Source organism: Bos grunniens, chromosome 29, assembly GCF_055505025.1.
Source record: "Bos grunniens cultivar Pamir isolate PY7600 chromosome 29, Bosgru_T2T1.0, whole genome shotgun sequence".
Taxonomy (NCBI): domain Eukaryota; kingdom Metazoa; phylum Chordata; class Mammalia; order Artiodactyla; family Bovidae; genus Bos; species Bos grunniens.
The window spans coordinates 11,099,987-11,113,528 of NC_141193.1; the positions used below are offsets into that span (position 1 = coordinate 11,099,987).

General features: G+C 60.1%; 1 protein-coding gene across 9 annotated transcripts in view; it reads left to right on the top strand.

The window, feature by feature from the left end:
• Positions 1 to 2,279: 2,279 nt before the first annotated feature.
• Positions 2,280 to 13,542, top strand: part of SYT7 (synaptotagmin 7) — a 63,567-nt gene continuing 52,304 nt past the window's right edge. Inside the window, exon 1 of one of the 9 annotated variants that reach the window (XM_086383555.1) lies at positions 2,280 to 2,770. In XM_086383555.1, the coding sequence (XP_086239681.1) occupies positions 2,740 to 2,770 (31 nt within the window). In that variant the 5' untranslated portion in view covers positions 2,280 to 2,739. The remainder of the gene's footprint in view (positions 2,771 to 13,542) is intronic. The other 8 variants (XM_086383556.1, XM_086383557.1, XM_086383559.1 and 5 more) reach the window with 8 other exon arrangements.

Sequence of the window (13,542 nt, forward strand, 5' to 3'; positions counted from 1 at the left end):
TTGGTGGGGAGCAAGCACTGAGTCTTCTCACAAATCTCACAGTGGTTGGCATAAGGCTGGGAGTCAGGACCAATGGTTCTATACCTGGTTCTCTCACCAGCTCCCTGGGCTTTAGCTCTGGGCCTCTAGCTTTCCCTTGAGGCTTCATTTTCACCATCTGTCACCTGAAGGGTGGCCTGGGTCCTCTCTCAGAGGTCCTTTCCACCCACTTTGAAAGAGTCCGTGATTCTAGATGCTTATAAAGACCTAGTGAGTCACAGAGATGAATTCTGCTGTACCCTTTCTGGATTCTCAGGCTGATGGATTCGGGAGATTCCTGAACAGGGAGTTTTTTGGTGTGCTATCCATTCATGACAGGGGTGTGGGTAAAGGGATGGAAAGGGTGGGTGTGGGGAGGGGTGCACTATTTGCTCTTCACCAGGGCACTGGGTTTCCCTAGTGGCTCAGACAGTAAAGAGTCTGCCTGCAAGGCAGGAGACCCGGCTTCAATCCCTGGGCCAGGAAGGTCCCCTGGAAAAGAGAATGGCTACCCACTCTAGTATTCTTGCCTGGAGAATTCCATGCACAGAGGAGCCTGGTGGGCTACAGTCCCTGGGGTTGCAGAGTCGGACATGACTGAGTGACTAACACAGGGCAGTGAGAGAGGCAGCTCAGGGTGGGGGTGGGAATAAGCCAAGCCTAGAGACCCTGGAATCCCAGCCTATTGGCTTGGCTTTCTGGGGTGTGTGAAAAAGGGGTGTGTGGAGAGTACCTGAATTTTTGGCTGTAGATGTGACTGGCTGCAGAGTGTGTGAAACAATGGCCCTTGACCAGGGGCGGAGGAGCTGAGATTTCTGGCCACTGAGGAATTATGGGCTAGAACCTACAGATGCCTTTTTTTCCCCCCTTCCATTTTTAATTAGAACATTCAATCCAAGGAAATCTGTTCTCTACCGGAACAATCTTCATGGAGGTTTGCTTGGGGGAATTTCCTTGTCTGTTTCTCAACCAGAAAAGCTGTGGGTGGAGGTGAATGTGTGTGTGTGTGTGTGTGTGTGTGTGTGTGTGTTATAGGCTCCATGTGAGTTCACGGAGATGGTGTGTGTGTGTGAGTGAGTGTGCTGGGGGAGACTTGAGATGGAGGCTTGTCCCTGGGGTGCTGGCTGCCTGCTGCTCTGTGGGAAGGTGGAGGTGTGGCTGGGTGTGAGCTGTGCAGTATAAAGTCCATTTCTCGAGGTGACAGTAGGAATCCTTGGCTCTGGAAAGCCTGGTTTCCCTGCTGACTGCATTCTCAGTGGCGGGGAGGGGACGATGCTGCAGCAGTCCCCGGGATAACGCCCTCCTGCTTATCCCCTTCAGTTCAGGGTAGGGGCAGGCCCTGTGTTTGACGCTTCGGTGTCTGTACCTCCTTGTATAGGAGTGTATTTGTGTGCCTGTGTGTGTTGGAGGGGTGGGGAGAGTGCTGTGGAGGCGGTGTCATTGATTAGGTGTGTAGGTATGTGCAGGGATGCATTTCTGGACCTGAAACCAGCAATGGTTTGGTTCCAGGCTTTGACAAGCCTTGGTCTTGGGCCAAGCCTTGGGCCCCTTCTCCTCCCTGCCCCAGAATCAAACAGTTCCAATTCTGTAGAGAGAGGAGAATTAGGGTTCACCTGACTTGGACTGTGTTGAGCTGACAGAGGCAGGGAAGGCCAAGTGAGACCCAGGGTTGGGAGGGCAAGGAGGCCCTTCCTTCTTACTCACAGAAGGGCTGGGGTCAAGGAAAACAAGAGGGCAGTGGAGTGGTGAGAGGGAAGCAGGGACAGAGGTTGAGATGTCTGTTTTATTCTACTGTGTGGCTGGGTTAAGTAGGGAAGGTCACTAGGCCTAGTCCCTCGCTCAGGGTCGAGATGTTAGACCTTTCGGTTCCAGCTATGCGCAAGCTGTGGGCATGGCCAGCGTGGTGGACCCAGCTCAGCGTTGGCAAAAATCCACTCCTGGTTTTTGCACACACCAGCTTCCCTTCCCGGGACCGCCGCTCTGTCGAGCCCCGAGCTGACGCCCTTCAGCCGCCACCGAGTGGAAAACGCGGAGCGGATCTGCTCGCCTTTTGGAACGGAGTCAAAGGGCACCTCGGAGGAGGTGGCCGGCCTCGCCGCTTTGCCGGGTTCGAAGCCGCTGCCATCCGGGGCGCACCGGCCAGCTGGGGCGCCTGGTGCGGTGGGACCCGCAGGCCCGAAGAGCCCCGCCGGCGGGCTCCGTGCCCTCCCCGCGGGGGCTGCGGGCGGGCGGGGCGCGGGGCGGCGGCAGTGCCCTCGGGGCGGCTCCGGGCGGCGGCGGGCGCTGGCTGCAGTACGGCTCGCGGCCGGCAGCGGGCACCGGCGGACGTCAGGCGGTGGCGGTGGCCACGGCTCTCGGCGGCGGGCGGGCGGCGCCGGCGGTGTCCCGGGCGCGCTCACACACGCGCTCACACACACACATACACACCGCCTCGTACACACTCACACACGCTCCGGCGCGCACACGCGGCGCGCAGGACGGAGGGAGGAGGCTCGGCGCGGCTCGGCGGCGGCGGCGGCGGCAGCGTGCTCGGCGGGCGGGCGGGAGGGCTGGCGGGCGGCCCCCGCTCCCCGGCTCCGCGGCTCGGTGCAGTCCGCACGGCCCCCGCCCTCGGACCCGCCCCCGGGGGTCGCCCGGCCCCATGCCCTGCAGCGGCGGCGGAGCAACGCGCGGCCGCGGGAGGCTCTAAAGAGCCCGGAGGGAGCCGGCGACGAGGGGACCATGTACCGGGACCCGGAGGCGGCCAGCCCAGGTAAGCGCGGCCCCGCGCGGTCTGGGGCGCCCCGCACCGGCGGGCAGGACGGCGGCAGCGCCGGGGCGCCGTCTCGGAGCCCCAACCGGGGGCTGCTGTCCAACCAAGCCGCACGGACTCCCCTCACCCAGGGTCACCCCAGCCCCGGGGGCGCGGGCTGGAGCGGCAGCAGCTCGGACCCCGGCCCCCCGCAGTCAGTCCGGGCACTGCCAAGCTTGATGCCCGGCGCCGGCTTCGCAGTGTCCCCACAAGGACCTCCCCCCCCACCCCCCGCAGCCCAAGGACAACGTGTGTGGCGGAGCGGGGAGCTGCCGCCCCCGCAGTGCCCTCAGAGGCACCCCTGGGTCCCAGGCAGCTTTCGGCCAAGGTTGTGGGCACGGGGAAGCGGAGTGACATCGGCCGTGACAACTGTGAACCGAGAGGGTGCCAGGGGGCAAGTGGAAATCTGGTGCAGCCGCAGGGGAGGGGGGCTTCTGGAGGGCGGTGAGCCCCAGGAACGATGAGAAGGGAGGCAGGGGTACCTGAAGGGAAAGAGAGCAGAGATTGGTGAGAATAGGGGTGCCAGGGGAATGTTCTCCAGGCCTTGGGGAGGGGGGAAGCGAAGAACCCCAAACTCACTCCTGTCCTGTCGGGGGTGGGAGGGGGAGGGGCCGTGCTCCTTTGCATTTCTGCGGAGCCGGGGAGTGGCCTGAAAGCCCACGACTGCTAGGCATCTTGGAAGCAGGAATCTTTCCACCTTTCTCGGGAAATTGCTCTGCCATTTCCTCCTTGGCTCCTGATGACGCCTCCTCACACAGTGCCCACCTGTAGGCAGGTCCCCTGCCCCTCCTCCCCAGGCTCAGTCTCAACTCCCACCTGGGGTGCCCCACCCCAGACCCAGCACCCCCAGTCTGCCAGTCCTAGCAGCAGGGTCTCTGCTTCTGGGTTTCTCTCTGACGCTGAAAGCACGACACCCAAGCCCGAGGACTTGCTCCCAGACCAAGAGCCTCTAGGCTTACTGATGCTAACCTCCGGGGTCTGGGGGCCCTGGGTGGGGGGAGGGACAGCTCTGAGGTCCTCTGCAGAAGGGGCCTAGAGCCCCAAGGCTTTTGAGGGCACTCCTGTGGTGCCAGCTTTGCCCGCTCTAGCCCCAGCCCCACATTTGCTCCTTCCCTCACATTTGCTCAGCCTGCCCCCGTGTCTGTCCTCACCCTCATCAAGTCATAGCAGCTCGAGCCCACCCAGGAGGACCTCCTGGGTGCCAGGCATTGCACTCATTCTGTGCTTGCGTATATGCATGAAAGAGGACTCAGTCTCCCACTCTATAGCCTCATGGCCACCTATGAATGTTCTCTAGGTGACGGCTGAAGGGACAGTGCCTTTGGAGACCCCTCCCTTCATTTCTCGGGACCCAGATCACCCACCTTGGCACCTTCCCCCAAGTGGGCTGCCAGCTTCCAACACTGAGACCAAGGACATAGGCGTTCTCTTCCTTGGATCGCACTCTCAGAAGCCAATAGCTCAATGCAGAGACCAGCTCTGGGGTGTGAAGGTGGAAGGGGGGATGCAGTGAGAACTCTCCCCTCCCCCTGCCAGGCTGGCAGCCTCCTGTTAGGCCAGTGGCCTGGGCCATGCCCTTGTCCCCTCTCCTTCCCTCCTCTTTCCTCCCACGCCTGGGCACCATGACATCACCACAACCCCAAGCACCTCTGCCCTCTCCACGGAGGCCAACTTGATGTGCTTGGCATCTTCTGGGCAGAGGGCCTGGAACCCAGTGCTGCCCCCTGGCCTGCTGGCAGCCCCTAGACTTTTCCTTCTCCCCCTTGAATGGGCCTCCCTGTCTGAGCCAGAGACCTGTCTTGCCCACTCCAGTTGCAGGACTCACCAGTCCTCTGGCAGGGCCAGTTCTGGTGGAAACAGATTGGCCTTACTTACAACCAGTTTACTTCTGTCTGAGGTGGGCAGTGGGCTGGATGGGGTCAGAAATAGGCTGCAGAGGGCAGAATTTGCTTTTGATCCTAGATCTCTGGGGGTCTCTGAGGAGCCAGGGACCTCAGTCTGGACTCTGCGCCCCCTGGCCTCCCTGCCCACCTCCTTTCATCCCTACAGCTCCAGGCCAGGCATTCCCCCTTCCCCAGCTCACCCCAGGCTCCCCGGACTCTGCTCCCCCAGGCAGGGAGTGTGTCCCCCAAGGCTGGCACTGGATGGGAGTAAGATATGCCAATGAATTCCTGTGTGATTCAAGCCCATCCCTCTGGTCCCCCAAAGGCCAGTGGACCTTTTACATCCTCATCACTTCATCCCACTGCCTGGAACACCTGCGGCCCAATCCTTTCAAAAAAAGATCTTTGTCTCCTGTCCTCTCATGCTCCCCACTGCCCCCGGCTGGTTCCAGAAGGTCCCTGTGGTACTCTCTCCTGTAATCCATGCCCTCTGCAAGTCCCCACATGGCTCAGCCTACTGCTAAGACCATTACCCCAACAGGGGACAGGCAAGCCTGTGTGGGCCCCTGGCCCACAGGCCATTCTCTTCCGGATCTGAATTCTCTTCCTTGGCTGAAGCAACGGGACTGTGGGGCAAAGCCCGAGCCCAGTGAAGAAGGAAGACCAGCCCCCCACCCCACACCTCCATCATTCCTGCTCCAAACTCTGCCCCGCCTCCCCCCTCCCAGCCAGGCCTGCAAGCTCTCCTCCACCTTCCCGTAGACAGGCAGCCCTCTCCCGGCCCACGGCCTCCATCTTCTGTTCATCCCGAAGCTGGGCTGGCCTGACCGCTCTGTGTCCCTGTCCCCTGGCAGGGCAGGGCCTTGGCCGGCCCACAGGGGTCAGCGTTGCAGTGGGCAGGCAGGACGGCAGCAGAGAGGGAGGCAGGGATAGGTGACCTTGCGGTGAGCGAGTGAGCAAGGCCAGAGAAGGAAAGCCTGGGCTGGTGCGGTCGCTCTGGGAGAGAGTTCAGGTCCTGAGGGCCGCCAGCTCTGGCCCCAGCCCTCCCTGAACTTGTCCTTGGGGATAGTAGTACTTAAAGTCTCCTCTGTCTGTCCACCTGCTAGAGGACTCTGCTCCCCCCTACAGCAGCTCTGCCGGGTACGTCATTCCTAAGGAGTGTGGAGAACACCCCACGGGCCAGGGGGCCTTGGCACAGCAGGTCTTCTCTCTCAACCCCAAGACCAACCCCTCCACCTGTGGGCACAAGTGAGGGGCAGAGGCTGCTGGCTGGTGTGTGGGACAAGAATCAGGGCCTGGCCGAAAGGGCAGATCGGGGCTATACACTGTGAGGGCCATCAAGGTCAGGGACGGGGGCTGGGGTGTGGGACGGCCCAGGGAGGCCTGACCATCCTACCGTTTCACAAACTCTCCCCTCCCACCCCCACCCACCCCACCTGCACAGGCCCAGACCTCCCAGGCCTGCCTCCCGGGCTTGAGTCAGAGTCTCGAGCTGAAGATCACGGGACCTCCGGACGGGCCATGGCTGGTGGCAGGGCTGGATGTGTGACTTCTGTGGGGCTTGGGTCAAGGTAGCCAGCACCCCCAGACTGTAGCGTTTCTAGGACCAGCCCCCACCCTTGGCCTTGGGTTGTGCTGTTCAGTGGCCTTGTGCGGACAGCTTGACTAACAGGCTGGGGGGCTCAGGACCAGGGGATGGTGGAGGGGAAGAGAACCTCACAGCCCCTCCTGGTTCAGGAAGAAGGGCTCGAGCAGGCTGGACCAGCATGGGAGTGCACAGGCCAGGAGGTGACAGGGGAGGCACAGCTGGAAGGCAGAGGAACAGGTGGGCGTCAGGTGGACAGAGACAGGCCCCGGGCAGCTAGGGCTTGGCTGACCCCAAGCTCAGGCCCCAGGGACAGTGAAAGCAGCGTGGGGTGACGCTGGTGACAATGGAGGGCTGTCCCCTTCTCGCGGGCTCCGACCTACCCGAGGGACAGGCAGAGGAGGGGTGGGCGGTCCTCTCTCCCCCTCCACCTCCCTCCGCCTGACCCGCCCACCCGCCCCCTATTCTCTCAGGGACTCTGAATTCTTATTGAATCCGCTGGACCGTTTTCAATAGCTGCTTCCCCCAGGGAGTGAGGCCAGGAACAGCAGAGAGAGGCGTGGTGAGGGGGGCCTCCAGGAGGGTGTGGGGGCTGGGAGGTGGGGGCAGGAGGCCCAGTCCTGAGCAGAGGACTCTTGGCTGGAAGAGGAGTCGGCCGCACAGGCTCCCCAAAGGCTCTGAGGCCTCTTGGGTGGGCCCGAGAGGCCCTGCATGGGGCCAGCACCCTGTCACCTGGGCATGCCCGGCAGGTGGCACATGCCACCCGTAAGGTCAGCGCTGTCTGTTGGGGCGGTCACTGATCTGGCCTGCTGCCGGAGCCAGCCTGTGCCAGACCTAGCCCGGGTGACCGCCCGCCTTGCCAGGGAACCCCAGCCAGTGGTACCAGGTGGACCGTGCCAGTTCCACGGACATGGACGTCCCTGACCTTCCGGGCAGCGGGGGCAGCCTTGCTGGGCCCTGTCCAGCTCGTGTCTAGAGGGCAGGGCTTCGTCTCACCCAGCAGAATTCCCCAAGGGTTGGAACAGAGTTGGTAGACAAAATGGGACCTGTGGAAGGGGCTGGATGGTGCCCAGAGCCTGTGCCCGGAGCTCTGAACCCAGCTGGTCGGAAGGTGGGCTGGTGCGTCCGGCCTGCCCCAGGAGGCTCTGCAGCATCTGCCTGGAGGGGTCCCTTGGCAGAAGTGTATCACCTGCGGGGCTGAGCTGGAAGCTGACCCAGACGGTGAGCTGGGAGGTTTGGGGAACTGATGGATCTGAGTGACTGCGGGTGTGGGGCCCCAGCACCCAGGAAAGGGAGGGCAGGGCCGGTGGGCAGAAGTGCTGGGCTGTGTATGTACCTGGGTGCAGGCGGGTGGCAGCTGGACGGCCCTAATAGCTCATCCAAGTGCCATGCCCGCTGTAAACAGGAGCTAATAAGTGGATTTGTAGCGAGGTGTGTCAAGGTGCGTGGGGAGCTGTGACAGAGAGCGTTGGGGGAGGGCAGCTCCCCTGGCCCTGTACCCAGCCAGGCGGAGCCTGTGCCCTCCAGGGGCCCTGCCTGCCCCCTGCCACACCCTCCCACCTGCCAGCTTGGCTGCCTGCAAGGCCTCCATCTGCTGGGAGCAGGGCCTCACCTGGCTGTGCAGTGTGCACGGCAGGGATGTTAGGGTGGATGGGGGGGTGGGGTTGGAGCTTTGGTGTGTACAGATACGGGGAGGCCCAGGACAACATGTGAATCTGTCAACATGTGTGTGTGTGTAACTGGGTGTGTATACGTGTTTCTCCAACTCGTTGTGTGTGTGTATACACCCCTTCCCAGAGCTCTCAGAGGAGAACTGCCTCCCCCCATGTTGGTAGTGGCCCTGCTCCTCCGATGCCCTTCCTGGGGCGGAGGGAGCTGGGGTTCTCCAGCTGGCCGGGGTAGAAAGACAGTGACCCTTTCTGCCCATCGGAAGAGGCGGGCCGGAGGTGCTGGTTGCCTCGGAGAAAGGGGAGAACTTTGCACCTGTAGAACCCCGCCAGCCCTGTGGCTCCCGAGCGCTCAGGAGCCCCCAGAGTGAGAGGAGAGGTGCCAAGGCATCCATCCTAGCAGGTGGGGGTCTCACAGCACGGGCTGGCAAAGCGTGCACCCTGCTTCCAGCTGGGGTGGGGGGTGGCGTGGGGTGTGGGAGGCCTCGAGGGGTACCGGCGTGAGGCACTCCATGAGGGGAGCAGAGGAGGGAGCTGTGTGGCAAATGTGTCCAATTAAATTACTTCAAACCCTGCCGCAGCAGCTGCTCCCGGCGGGGCCCTGGGTACAAATTGGATCCGTCTCATTACCGCGGGGTGGTGTCAGCGGGGCCATAGAGCAGTGGCCAGCTCAGCTAGCGCACGGCCAGCCCCCTCCTGCCCTGCCCAGCCTGGGCCTGCCATGACACCTGCGGGCACTGGCTCCCTCCAGCATCCCTCAGGTTCCTCAAGTCCCCTGGGTCCAGATCCTGGGGCTCCCTGTATACCTTCTTGCCATCCCAACCCTCACTCCTGGCAGCCCAAGGCTTCCTCTGCACCCTCACTTTCTTTCTCCAGGAAAATGGGAGTTTCCTGCTTTATGGCAATCCACTCCCATATCCTTGCCTGGAAAATCCCATGGACAGAGGAGACTGGGGGCTACAGTTCATGGGGTCGCAAAGAGCTGGACATGACTGAGTGACTGAGCCGACACATCCTGCTTTATAGGGGGTCCAGCCTAAGGAAACCCCTCTTAGATCATCCAACAGACTTTGTTCCCTCCACTGATAGTAACAGCAGGACAATAATAGAAAGTTCTTATTTATGGAACATTTGGTATGTGCTACGCACTTCATGTCCATGCAGCAAGGGATGGCTTGCTTAAGCCAGGTGTCTGGGGTCAAACAGCTTCTGGTAGAGACACTTGCGACTGTGTCCCTAAAGCAAGTCCCCCCACCACCCTGGCCTCAGTTTCCTCCCCTGTTAAATGGGTATGATGCTGGTTCTTACCTCCCATGGAGTCAGAGGATGAGGCGAGATAAGGCAGGAAACATCTTTAGCAGAAAGCCCAGCAGATAGTAAACACTCAACCAGCGACAGCTGTTATCAACATTACCCTGCACTGAGTGATTGATGTGCGGGATGCGGGTTCTGGAAGCTCCAAGGAGGACAGGCCTGCCTCAGCCCCACTCCACCCTGCTGCCGGCAGTGGGAGGGCTTCACGGAGGCAGTGTCGGTCCGTCTACTTCAGAATAGCAAAGATGTGTGGAGCATTCAGTAGATGCCACGTGCTCTTCTAAGCCCTCGATGTACGTTAGCTGGTCCATTCTCAGACCACCCTGGGACGGCGGAACTTGCAGTTAGAAGTTGATTTGGGACCAGCCACACTGCCAGACCCAGGAGCATGAGCCTCGGGTCCAGGGTTTTGGGTTTTGGAGGGAGAATGAGCTTGCCATGTGAGCAAGCAGGAAGGAGTCATTCCACGTGGTGGGGACAGCATGTGCAGTGCCCTGGACGTGTGTCAGATCTCGGCCGGTCGAGGCAGCAGTGAGTGTCTAAGCCTGCAGGGCTGGAACGGAGGTCTTTGGGGGCCGTAGTAGGAGACTTGAAAGGCATGGCAACCCACTGCAGTATTCTTGCCTGGAGAATCCCCTTGGACAGAGGAGCCTGGTGGGCTACAGTCCGTGGGGTCGCAAAGAATCTGACACAACTGAGCAACTAAGCACAGGAGTCGAGGCTTGGGCCAGCTGATGAAGCTCCTGGCGTTCTGAAGTAGGAAAATTGGACATTTTTTTTTTAATTTGGGCAATGGCAGGCTATGGATGGCTTTTCAGCATTCTCTATGAAGAACTTTAACGCAGCAGTGTGGAGGGTGGGAAGCCTCGTGGCAGGCCCACCTATGGAGCTGCATCCCCAGCCATTAACGTCTTTGTTCCCACCTCTGTCCAGCCCCTCCACTGTCTCTTACCTGCCCAGGGCTGTGTTGAGAGCACCCTTAGCAGGAGGTCTGGGGCTCTGCCCTTGGAAAGCTTGTGGTGGGTAATGGGCAGTCAAGGGAACAGCCTGGTGCAGGGGGACATGGCTGTACACCCCCAGGGGCTTACCTAGGGGGCCGGGGTATCAGAGGAAGTCTCCCGGGGAGAGATGTAGAGCCAAGTGGGGTAGTCCCAGGGCCCACTGAACACAGTAAAGGCTCCTGAGAATCAGTCCTGCACCCCACCCCCCACCATGGGTATCAGGGCTTGGCCCTGGAGGAGCCGTACTGCTCAAGCTCCAGCTGCCAGGCCTGAGCTCCAGAGCCCCACTGGAGCCAGCCTGTCTCCACAGCAACTAGGCAGGCCGCCCCCCTCTCCATGCCCACGGCCCCTGGCACAATGGCCCATTCACAGCAGGGCCTGGGTACGTCCTCCCACTTCCCTAAGGGGGTCATCCCAGAGCGAACGCCCTCACACCCAGGCACTGGCAGCAGATGAGCGTGTTGGCATTTGAGTCCGTGTGCATGTGCAATGGGCATGGGTGCCCCATAGCAGGAAGCAGGGGGTGGGGATGGTCTATGATTTCTGCCCACCTTAGCTGGGGGTTTGTTTCCCTGGGGGAGAGGGTCCAGTGGGTACCAAAGAGGATGAACTCTGGGCTCCTGTCTCAAGGATCATGGTAAGGAGGAGGATTTGCCAGTGGGGGAAAGCCGTAAGGGGGATCTCTCAGCAGTGCCTGGTGGACCCACAGACCACCTCGTTCTACATGTACGGCTTTCATCTAGTCTTCACAGCAGCCCCTTGAGGGAGATATCGTTACCGCTGTTGCACAGATGAGGAAACTGAGGCCCAACGAGGTGGAGCGTCTCTCCAGGTCACTCAGTAGAGCAGGGCATGGAATTGCACATCAGCCTCATCACCAAGCCCTGGTCTTAACCACTGCACCACACTGCCCTTATCCTGAGCCAGCCTGTCTCTTGGTCCATTGCTCAGAAGGGAGGGCTAGGGATGGGTACTGGCCTCAGAGCTGGACCCAGAGTATATCCCAGCACCTGCTTTAGTGCCCGGCGTCCCCTAAAGCTTTATTGCCAGGCCCCTGGAGTGGGGCGGAGCCTCCTTCCCACCGTATCTTCTCTCCCTCTCTCTGGGCGACGTGGAAAGATCCTCTCACTCAGAAGGAGGCACCCCTTACTCCCTACTTGGCACCTGCCAGCCCTGGAGGAGCCTGATGAATCGGCTGTGTGTGTGCCCCCCCTCACAACCCCGTTCCTCCCTCTCCAGCCCCCGCCTGGTTAGGGAGGTGCGAAGGGAGCGATTTCACAGCCTGTCAGCTGAGGCCTAAAAATACACAGAACTCTGAGATGCTTGGGCAGGGGGAGGAGAGAGCAGGGACCAAGGATGGGGTGGGGGGTGTGCACCGGTAACTTGGCCAGAGTAGCCCTCTCGGCATCACAGTCCTGCTCAGCAGTGGTGGACAGACCCTCTGTCCCCTGGTTCCCTGTCTGGCCCCATATCTGGCGATGACAAAGGGGAGTTGGCATCTCTAGGGTCCTGAGGGGCTCAGCTCTGCACTCAGACCTAAGGGAGGGCTTAGTGTCCGATGGGAACCATAGCCCCTGGGCCCCCAGAGCCTCTGATCAATGGCTCTTTCTCCATCTCCTCCCCCCGGGTTGGCTGGCATCTTTGGGCTGTGGGAGCCAGGCTGGGCCTGTGCCTGCTTCCTTCCTGGAGAAGGTGCCTGCTTCTGTTAGGGGAGAGGCGTGAGGAAGGCAGCGTGGATGGGGGTGCCGGCAGGTGTGCGATGTGACGTGCAAGCCACCCAGGCACTGGTGGGGGGAGGGGGACGCAGAGGAGAAGGGGTGTGGCGGCCCACGTCACTGCCACGTGGCCATATGCTGAAGCCTGGCACACGGCTCCCTCGAGTCAGCCAGTGCCCAGAAAGGGGGCCGTGCGTGCGCGTTCATGTGGGCCTGCTGGAGCTGGCCTGTTCTTGCGGCCACGGATGGTCGTGTGTGGCTATTCCAGACAGAAACTGGGCGGAAGCACAGGAGTGGGTGTGGCAGCATGAGCAGACGCATGTTGTGTTATGCAGACACGTGATGGCGGGTGAGCCTCCCATGTGGAAGCATGATGGTGTGTGTGCCAGGGCCGAGGAACATAGGCAGATCTCTCTGGGGCACCAAGCAGGGGCGGAGAGAGTCATTAGGGAAACTGCAGAGTGGCAGGCAGAGCATGGGCTCTGGATCAAAAGTAATGGGGCCCAAATCCCAGATCAGCCATGTATTGATTAGAATTGTGCCCTTGGGCAAGTTACTTAACCTTTCACTGCCTCATTTTCCCATCTCTAAAACAGGCAATAATAGCTCTTACTTTAGAGTGGGCTGGAAGGGGCTGCTGAGTTAACATCCATATGCTGCCTAGAACCGTGTCTGTCACAAAGTTAGTATCATGTATACCAGCTCTGCCTGGAGAATTCCATGGACAGAGGAGTCTGGCGGGCTACAGTCCATGGGGTTGAAAAGTGTCGGACATGACTGAACTAACACACACACAAATACACACACACATACATACATACATACATACAAGCTCTATTATCTGGTCCTACCCTTTGATGGAGAAGGAAATGGCAACCCACTCCAGTATTCCTGCCTGGGAAATCCCATGGACAGAGGAGCTGGGGTGGGTGTGGCTACAGTCCATGGGGTCACAAAGGGTCAGACATGACTTAGTGACTAAGTAACAGCTCTTTGATGATATAGGTGGGAGAACCAAGGCCAGAGAGGGCAAAGGACCTGCCCAAAGTTGCACAGTATGTTAGTGGCAGAGCCAGAACTAGAACCCGGACCCCAGCACTGTAAGACAGGGCTTATTCAAGTCTAGGATCTCCTTTGGGCCATCAGAAGCCTCCACAACACAGAACTGTAACCCCATTGGCATCTGGGGCCTAGATTCTACCAGGGCTGGGCTAGGATCTTGCAAATTCAGGGCTCTGAGCATCTCCAGATAATGCCAGGGTGCAGGGGTCCTCAGAGCAGTAGCCAGCCACCAGAGTTAGAACCATGCCATTGGTTAGTCTGCAGACTTGGCCAATTACTCAACCCTCCCGAGTCTCCATTTCTTCCCTATAATAGAATAACAGTAATACATACTTTATAAGGTTATCGTGGGGATTAAATGAGATCTGCATGTAATGTCTTAAGTGGCTGGAACACTGTACCTAGTAAGTGCTCAATAATGTTAGCTGCAATTATAACCCATGCAGAACCCTCCCACCCAGGGCTCCATAAATGGTGACTTCCTTTGCTTCCCTTCCAGCCCCTGG